The sequence below is a fragment of the Pholis gunnellus genome (assembly GCF_910591455.1).
Source record: "Pholis gunnellus genome assembly, chromosome: 12".
NCBI classification, from domain to species: Eukaryota; Metazoa; Chordata; class Actinopteri; order Perciformes; family Pholidae; genus Pholis; species Pholis gunnellus.
In genome coordinates, this window is record NC_136539.1 from 3,080,561 (window position 1) to 3,090,353 (window position 9,793).

Below are 9,793 nucleotides of genomic sequence, written 5' to 3' on the forward strand. Positions count from 1 at the left end.
GATGGCCTTTCTGCTTTTTTGCTGTATTGAACTGTGCAGTACCGAACCGTGGCAACACTGTATCGTGTTACATTTTGTGAACCGTTACGCCCCTAATATACTGTATATATATACAGTATTTATGTACAGCAGTATATCATATCAGTTATTTCGAAGAAGTTATCTTGTATAGCAATTGTGAAATAAAGGGTCACCAAAACATCTTTAGTTTGACTCAGGTTGGGGATCTGTGTTCTCTCTCTAACACCTTCATTTAATAATCGCATGAAATATGCAAAACTGTATTTTTAAAGATTCCAATACCAGCAAATAATTGTATCAATTTCTTATTGATATTTGTTACTTTTTAAAAGCACTGGAGGGAAAAAAAAAATTCTCCAGCAAATAATATTCAACTTTTTTCTAAAACAATTGCAAAGGCCTATGGACATTGGATGCATTACACATTTGAAAGGTAAGAATGAAAGAGTGGATCTGGGCCCCTCTGCCTTTGTCAAGGTTAAAAGGAGGAATAAAGTTTGCCATCTTGGTTCAGAATACGGAGCCCGGCGTTGTTTGTTTTGTTACAAAAAGGATAGGTGCAACTCAACCCGCTCTGCACAACCTCATTGGTTGATGCCTTTATTTGTATTGCAAAAGCACAGGAAAATTGGCCTCCTTCCAAAAAAGCATTTTGCTTTTACTTATGACAAACACAACCGTCTATATTACAATAAATATATTGTCGTGTTAACTAATCACAAGAAAAAAGACCACCAATGTGTAAAGGTCTTAACTTGCAACATTGAAACAAATAATCCAGTTTTAGGAAAAATCATTCAATCTGGCAGAGTAGTCCTGAAACAAAATGAGTGCTTCAGACAGATGGCATTGAGGAAGTAAGAAACTCATAAACTGTGTTTATAGTATTCAGATTGTTCAGAATGTGTCGTTAGAAAAATCGTTCTGTCTAAAAAGACAAATTGTACCGCTCACAATCTCAGTTTAATGGATTAACTGGAGGAGGCATGACAATGAAAGACTGGGTAGCCCCCAGCAAAGCATGCACATTTATTTCTCTCTCAAAGCCCACGGGGGCAATGTCATAATTGTCCTCCTTTTCCATTTTCTGCAGCTGGTTTTAATGGATACACAATGCTGGATGGAATGAGACACACGCACGGAGTCTAGCATATAGCCAAGATGATTGAAATGAATTATGTTCCTCAGAGCGAACATATCATTTCACACTATTAGCGTGTCTCTAGAAATAGCAATGTCAGTTGGTCGGTCCGTTGGTCCATTAGTCTGTCAATCCAACACGTCCAGTGACTTCTCAGTCCTAGACATATTATCATTATATGTAGAACATTTAGAGGGGACTGATGACATTGATCCACTGACTTGCCATCTACTGCCACAAACACGCCTACTTCACCTCTTGTTCAGCATCATATGGCTCACCGAACTCCAAGAAGCCTCGGCTGTACTTTGACTTGATTGTTATGCAACATGTCGACATGTTGTTGAGACTTTGAGGCAGCCACAACACACTTCCCTGTTTGTGGATTGTAGAAGATAACAGACCAATATGGAGAAAGACAGGAAAAGATGCGTGTTTGGATATCAGTGAGCAAAAACGTTTGGTAGGCTGTGGTTTAATTCATTTAACTTTGCAGATCTTCAACCGGCTCTGTGTTACTGCAGCACGGGTAGAACAAGCAAAGTTCGGGAAAGTTGTACTCGTCATCCTCCTGATCCAAAAACAGGGGATGGAGGTGTTTGCGTTGCGTCAACAGTCCTTAGCTCTGTATCGCGCTAAACTGTAAGCCTGCCCACTTTTCAGTGGTCCAATCAAAAGCAAAGGATTTGATTTAAATCCCTCCTGTAACCGTACACCGCTTCTTTATTCCGCTTCACTGTGAAATACGTCACAGTACAGAATCTAAAGACACTCTGACCTCCGTTTCACTGGGACTTTAACACAGATCATATAGTTTTATTTTCCTATTCATGCGACCATGTATTCTTAGTGCTCGTAGTTCAGGAAAGTAAAACATCAGTTGGGTTAAGATGCTACTGTTGGATTACAAAGCTGTGAATGGTCAGTCAAAGAGTCAAAGCTAAACAGAAAAGCAGCATTTAGTTCCAATGCACCATGTATCTGGAAGAACACTTGAGGTCTGCTCCACCCTTCAGTTCCTTTCAAATCAAGGTTCATGTTTGTCACTGCTTTATATTAAATCACATTTGGGAGTCTTCTGTCATATCTACAGCTGCACTGTGATTTGTCATTCTTTTGTTTATTCTGGTTGATTCCATGTGAGCTCTATTGCGTTGGGTTTATTTGATATCTTCTTGTATAGCTGTTGTTATGCCTCATGTAAAGTGCTTTGAGTTGCTTTGTTGTTGAAAGGTGCCATACAAATAAACTTGTCTTGCACTAATGCTCGTTTCTGTTTATTTGTTCCTTCTTTTAACCAAGTATGATATATATTGATACAGAAAGGTGTCTGCACCGTTCATAATTATTTGTAATCATTCTCACCCACTTTATTTCACTTTGTACCTATATCTTATTTTCTATGTATGTACACAGGTGTGGGTAGTAACTGATTTTATGTAATCAGGATTACGTAATCAGATTACAAAAAATAAATTACTATAATAAACCCAGATGGCATTTTTAAAAAGTGTAATCAGATTATAGTTACATTGCTGAGGATTACATGATTGCAATCTTTAAAATGAATGTTTATGTCAGCATGTTTTTGTGAGGGTATTGATTTGATTCAGTTGTGAATGCCAGATATATTCTTCTGTATGTTAAAGTAAGTTTGTCCTTTCCGGTTACCATTTGTGTTAATGACTTAAATAATATTTGTGTTGAGTAATGATTAATAAAACAAAGAGCAAAGTCCTAGATGTAGCCTTAGATAAATATAAAAATCATATCGTATGCTAACATTAGCTAAGACTTAGTAGAGTTCATGCTGACACAGTTTAGACTGATGATCCGGAGCCGGGAATCGAACCCCTGATCCTCTGATTAAAGGACGACCCTACTCTATCACTGAGCACATGAAAGCTAAGTCTGTCAAAGACATGCTGACTTTCAGATGACTATTAAACCCTTGTGAACAATGTAAAGCCACCCACAGGCCAAACTGTCCTGTTCATAAAATCCTGCTGTCCTTCTCACTCATCCAACAACTGAGTTTCCTGGCGGTGTAATGGGAACTAAACCTCCCCAGAGCATCTTTACTTTTAGTCTCGTTGCTAGACCCTGCTATCTAAAAGTAGTTTCAATATTTACACACGTTTAGCCAGGCAACCCGTTTCACTGAAAGAAATACATTTTATATTGATATTGTTGTGTATTACATTTGCCCTTCCATATTCTTCAAAAGCCCTGAAATCATTAAATCAAGTAGATGCGCTCCAGCGGGGGGGGGGGGGGGGGGGGGCGAGAGAGAGAGAGAGAGAGAGAGAGAGAGAGAGAGAGAGAGAGAGAGAGAGAGAGAGAGAGTGAGAGAGAGCGAGTGTCCTCCAACGGGAACACCGTTTGTCCTTCCTGCCTGTTAATAAATCTTTAATCCAACATCGTGCCTTCTAAAAGAAAAACACCAACAGATCAAATGTCCACACTCAGTCCACAAGTATCGTTTGACATTTCACAACTTCCTCCGCGTCGTTTAGTTTTGCTTCCACCGCAACTTATCCTCGCTGCCGCCAACTTTATGCCCCACTGAGAGTTATGTCACACACAAGACGAGACTTTTCTGGAAGTTAAGCCAGGGCCACGCAAACAGCTCCACTCAGTTGAATGAGACACAATCCAGCCGACGGGTTACGTGATGATGCATGCAGGGTGGACATTCTGCGACAAAAGCACCACTCTTCTTACCTTTTCTTCACTTGAGTACCGCCGGCTGGGCTGCGCTGCTCCCGCGCTTTGGTTCATGTTTCAGCACCGCGGACAGCTCCGGTCGGGAGAAAAAAAGCTGCTGCCGAGAGCGATCACGGAGCCAAACCGGCCGAAATACTGGTGTTATAAGCTGTTTACTGGTTCGTCCGTATTCTCGGTGACACGCACGCGTTCTCAGCCAATGATGCCGCGCGCGTAAATACTGGTGCTGCGCCAGCTGTGATCGCGAGCTGGCGGTTCATTCATCTGACAGTAACGCTCCAGCCAAGTTAGACCTCTCTAACCCAGAAACAGCATTACAGGCTGTGAAGAATGCCAATGAAAATACCCCCCCCCCCCCCCCGATGAATACTAAAATCATCACTAGACTCGTGGGGATATTTGCCGGCACAGGAAAGAAGTAAAAGCTATTATTCCCAGTAGACCGGTTTGCATAACACAACTGATGACAACAGCTTGCTGCATGTTTACAGAGCTACATTTCTTACACTGTTAACATTAACATCGCACTTGTTTTCATTTGTTTCTTTCTCAATTAAGTTATTTTTCCGTGATTGCAAATAGTGAGGAATGTGCTATATTATGTGATTTTATTAGACAGAAAGCACTTTTACTGTGGCAAGGTACGGTGTATATATATATATGTGTGTATGTATATATATATATATATATATATATATATATATATATATATAGTGTGTATACTTTAAATACGTGAAGAATGTAGCATATTTAAAGTACCTCAGGAAAAGCAGTGGCATAAAAGTGAAAGCTTCTTCTGTTTGGTTCTGACCCTGGGGACATTGAGCAAGGCTGCCTTAGCTTTATGGGTCAATGATAATATTTTTGAAATCAATAATTTGACACATAGGAGGTCAGGGACATTTCTGACAACCAGGGCGATGTGGTCCACTTTCTTGGTTTGAGGAGCAGGGCAGCAGGGTTCTGAAGAAACTGCAGTTTTTTTATGAAGACCTTTAAAGACACTGTTACAATAATCAAGTCTACTAAAAACAAGGACATGAACAATGTCCGCAGATAAATGAGTCCTTTAAATCCAGCTGGAGAGCTGGAACCTTTTTTTCATTTGAACTGTGAATCAGAACATTTGCCCACACCCCAGTAAGACATCATGGATTTTAACGAGTTTCTTATGTCTTGATCACATAGTCACTGCAGTGTTATGACCAAAATCACAAATCACAGAACACTTTCACAGTAGGGGTGGGGATAAAAATCGATACAGCATAGTATCACGATATTTTGCGTGGCGATATTGTATCGATACACGGAACCCAAGTATCGATCTTTTATTCTATAAACTATAAACTTTTTGGCTACTAGAAAAATAAAATCAATTGCTTTTTCAGACCACTAGATGGTGCTGAGTTGTTTTCTGGTGAGGTCAGCAGAGCTCCCGGGTCAGTGAGATTGGTAGGAAGTTGGTCAAAACAAAGAGAGACATCGATCGGAGAAAGAAATCAGAAATGCGCCATCCGCATTTGAATCGGACGTCTGGACTTATTTGGATTTTTATTTAACAAGGTAGGCCGTCGCGGCGTTTTTTCACTGACACAGCTGTGCCCAAACTCTACAGAGATTACCGCGGCGCGAATCGCGTCATTCGCGCTGCCGGTCTCGCCGGGGACTATTTGTGTTCATTCGCGTGAATCGTGCTGGACGCGCCGGAGAGGGGGCGCGGTTTATCGCCCTGTAAGCCGTTCAACTGTCCGCCATCAACCGTGGAAAAATAACCTCTATTTCTGCTCAGGACGTGTTGTGGAAGTCCCAGATATCACGGGAAACTAAATGTCGTCATGTCTGGGCTCATTACATAGTCCGGAGGAGCTCCGTGGATTTCATCGAGCTCACTGTGTCTAGTGAGCCACACGTCGGTTGTTTACTACAGCTGTATGAACACAAAATAAACTGATTTGGCTGTGATTTAACGGCAATAAACCGACAAAAAGGGACTCCGAAATAACGTAATGATGCCGATTTGTACTTGTTTCTCAATGGAGCTCGGATCGATCGGTACTATTCTATGCTAACATTGTAGCAGCTCCATCAACACTCACAATAACGTCATCTAGACGTAAATACGGCGGCGTCTTTTCATTGTTTGCACCATATGGTGCATGTGCCTGGCTGCATGTGAAGTGTTTCGCTCACCCGCTCAGTCTGGCCTCACAACGGGCGTTAAATCTGCCAACAGCAGCCAGGCTCATGGGGAGAGTGCAGCGCATAACTGGCTCTCTGCCCTTGATGTCCACGCATCGCAGGTTATACCAGTTATATAACTCTTCTTATATCATACTTATAGAAGTTTTAGACACGTTTGCATTCAGTTAAGTTTGTCAGGTGCATGCAACATTTATGACAGTTTTGGTCAGTCTGTCTGCTTGACAATCCCATTTTGCTGCAATAAAAATGATTGAAGTGAAATGAACAGACTGAAAACTTTATCTTATTAGATAAAACATGTTGACACAGTTTTCCTTTGGGGACATAATTTGCAGTTGAAAAAAGGGAAGAAATCGCAATATATGTTATCGCAATACCCAGCATATCGCAGTATTGTGATAATATTGCAGTATCGTGATAATATCGTATCGTGACATAAGTATCGTGATAATATCGTATCGCGGGATCTCTGGCGATTCCCACCACTATTTCATAATGACTTTGTCAGTCCAAAGTAGATTCAACTATCCAATAACCTGGGTGTTGTTCTCACATGTTAGTTCATTATAACCGTGGATCTTTTCAATAAGGAGACAGGTACAAATCAAGTTTACAATGAGTCCGGTAGTATAGCCAAGCAGACAGGTCTTGCTGATTAGACTGAATGTAAAGCGTCTTTATTAAATATATGCCCACGGACATGGGAGATAGAACAGGATCCCTCTGGAGCCTATTACTGGTGGTGGAGTAAAGCCAGCAGAGGGGACGGCATCCTCAAAGTCACGGTGGTGATGTCGTTTTAGTGGGTCACTTTGAGCAGAAAATATCATCCATTTGTTTAGGAAATGTGGGCACAAAGATGATTATGAATTTATATGATGTTGGTCAGATATGATGACGTAAGAATTTATGACTGAGAGGAGCTCTCCTTTCTGGGAAAGCAGAAATAATAAAGAGGATAAGAGTAGGGAAAATAGAGAACATTTTTTCCATTAGAGGAATAAAAAAATTATTTATCACTAAACTGACTGAGTGTCCAAAAAAAATCACTTGAATAATTCATATATGGTCATATTTGAAATTCCAGGTAAGAAACACAGGAGCTGTTTTGCGGCATAAGACATGTTCCTTTCAGTTAGAACTGCTTAATACTACAGCCCTTGTATATAAACTCAATCATGAGGGTCAACCATGTAATCTATGAGTTCAACCCAAGGGGCAACCTCCGGGTCTGAAAGCCAATGCAGAAGTTCCCTAAACCTGGATCAGTCTAATAGCCAGCAGGGGGCGACTCCTCTGGTTGCTAGAAGAGGTCCAGTTGTAGGATTACTTCTCACTTGATTTATTACCTCAGTAAAGTAAAATTCTCAGTAAAGTTACTTGTTATTGACAAGTCGCTATGATGTTGCTACCAGGATGTGGTTCAGAGTTTAGTTGTACTAACAGACACTCTGAGGAGGTTTTTATTTTTTCGTTAAGTACATTTTGTTTTAAGCATGTCTTCCGCTAGCCAATATTAGCATCCAAGTTAATACCACAGATAACATTAATTACAGTATGCATGTACCTTGCTGACCAACCTAGCTAGCTAGCACTAGCGTTTACTCGTAACTTAGCATTTGCTTTGCTGATAGTACCTGTGCTGGGCGGTATACCTTTCCATACCGTCATACCGGTGCATAGCCAGAACACTGTTGACAGTCTTCAACAGGCTGCTAAAGATGATATTCGCTAACAAAAACATTAGTGGTGGAGCTAGTTATCTTATCTGTATTGAGAGGGACCCCTAGTCATGGTCATAACTTTATAACAATTAACAACCCACAACTAACGCTCTTTAACAGAGCAAAACACCACAACACAACAGTCTGTGACACATAAACAATTTGTAACACTAATAATTGTACATTTATAAAATTTTACCGCCGAACTGCATGCTGGGTACAGCTCACTCGCCTGCTAGCACAACAGTCTGCTAACAGCTGGGAGAGGCTCCGTCCTCCAGTAACGTTACATTACAGAACAGCGATGCAGGATAAACATAGACAGACCGGAGATGCACCGATAGAGTTTGACACATATGCAACGCTGATTACTGTAATATGTGTGGTATTTGTTATAAATGTACGTTGGTACGTAGAGGGTGATACGAAGCTGTACTTGGAGGGGCTTAGGACCCAGGGGAATGTAGGTGAAGGAAACCGAAAGAGACGGAAGACACGCCACACAAACAGCTGTTCACCGCTCGTCACGATCCCGTAGAACAGATTCTCAACTGGTGGGTCGTCGCGGACCCGTTTTCAGTGGGTCGCGGGCCTTTGCCTTAAAGCAGCGGAGTTATTCACGCTCCTTTCCAGCATTTACGGCACTTGTTCAGCGGCGCAGGAAAAACACAGGCCAATGTGTTGTAAATCACGTCACGTGATGCAGTTTAGCCAATCAAATAAGGGTATTCTGATACGTTTCCATACTCCAGTGAGATGTACCCACACCGTGACACAGGGAGGAGAGACAAGGAAATACATCATAGAGCAGATCTCATGAAAATCTATATGTGAAAGTCAAAACATCTGTGGTCAATTTTAACAATTAAAATTGCTAAAAAGACCACATTCCCAAACCAGTGCTGTGAAAACATTGAGATAAAAGTGTTTCTTTTCTGCACACTTGAACTTATGGTGAGGTGTATGAGTTTGAAAAGAATACCGTGACATACATTTTTGGTCATACCACTCAGCACTAACCTGTTCTACCCTCTCATCCAAATATGGTGACTTTTAGCTAAAAAACTAAAGAAACGAAATCGCAACTGTCATAATGCCAAACTCGGGATTCAACTTCAGTCTATGGTTCCCATACAAATGGTGAACGCAGCTCCTTCACTGTCTGACATGTGAATGAAGCAAAAAGACCACAGGTTCATATTTCATTACATCATTTAGTTTTTTGGAAGACATTTTGCTTGTTTGCTGTTTCTGAGACTTACAGTTAGCTAACAGGCAACGGTGTGCATTTATCCTCTGAACCTTTGAAGAGTTTTGCTGAACAGTGCTATTTTATATCCTGCTAACTATCAGCCGCAGTTAATGCCGTGCACTTATAGCAATGTAGATATTAATTGGCACCATTTGCTTTTTCCAAATTGCCGTGTGCAGTTTAAGAAAATAACAAACAAACACCGTAATCAACGGCCAGATGTGTCCCTTTAAGAATTACTACCACTCTGCAGTGCTCCATCCAGGTCACAAGCAATATTCTGGGTGTGTGCTGCTCAGATGAGAAGTCTCTGCACTTGGCATTTATAGTAAAGGTCTATGTACCCTACTCACCTTATTACTCAAGGCAATCTTGTGGTGTTATTTTACGAAGAACAATCGTCCAAATGCATTTTCACGACACGGTTTGCTGTCAGTCAAAGCATCAATGCTGGTGTTACAGTGGGGGAAAAAAGTATTTAGTCAGCCACCAATTGTGCAAGTTCTCCCACTTAAAAAGATGAGAGAGGCCTCACCATAATTTGCAAATAAATTCTTTAAAAATCAGACAATGTGATTTTCTGGATTTTTTTTTCTCATTTTGTCTCTCATAGTTGAGGTAAACCTATGATGAAAATTACAGGCCTCTCTCATCTTTTTAAGTGGGAGAACTTGCACAATTGGTGGCTGACTAAATACTTTTTTTCCCCACTGTATGTGCAGGAAG

At 40.9% G+C, this 9,793-nt stretch overlaps 1 protein-coding gene across 1 annotated transcript in view; it reads right to left on the reverse strand.

Annotated features, from left to right (window-relative positions):
- The window catches only part of LOC306704302 (inactive dipeptidyl peptidase 10-like), a gene marked incomplete at both ends in the record, with an annotated part of 128,294 nt that extends 124,351 nt beyond the window's left edge, over window positions 1-3,943 (reverse strand). The window contains one exon of the mRNA XM_079170586.1: window positions 3,887-3,943. Coding sequence (XP_079026712.1) covers window positions 3,887-3,943 — 57 coding nt within the window. The remainder of the gene's footprint in view (window positions 1-3,886) is intronic.
- Window positions 3,944-9,793: the final 5,850 nt, after the last annotated feature.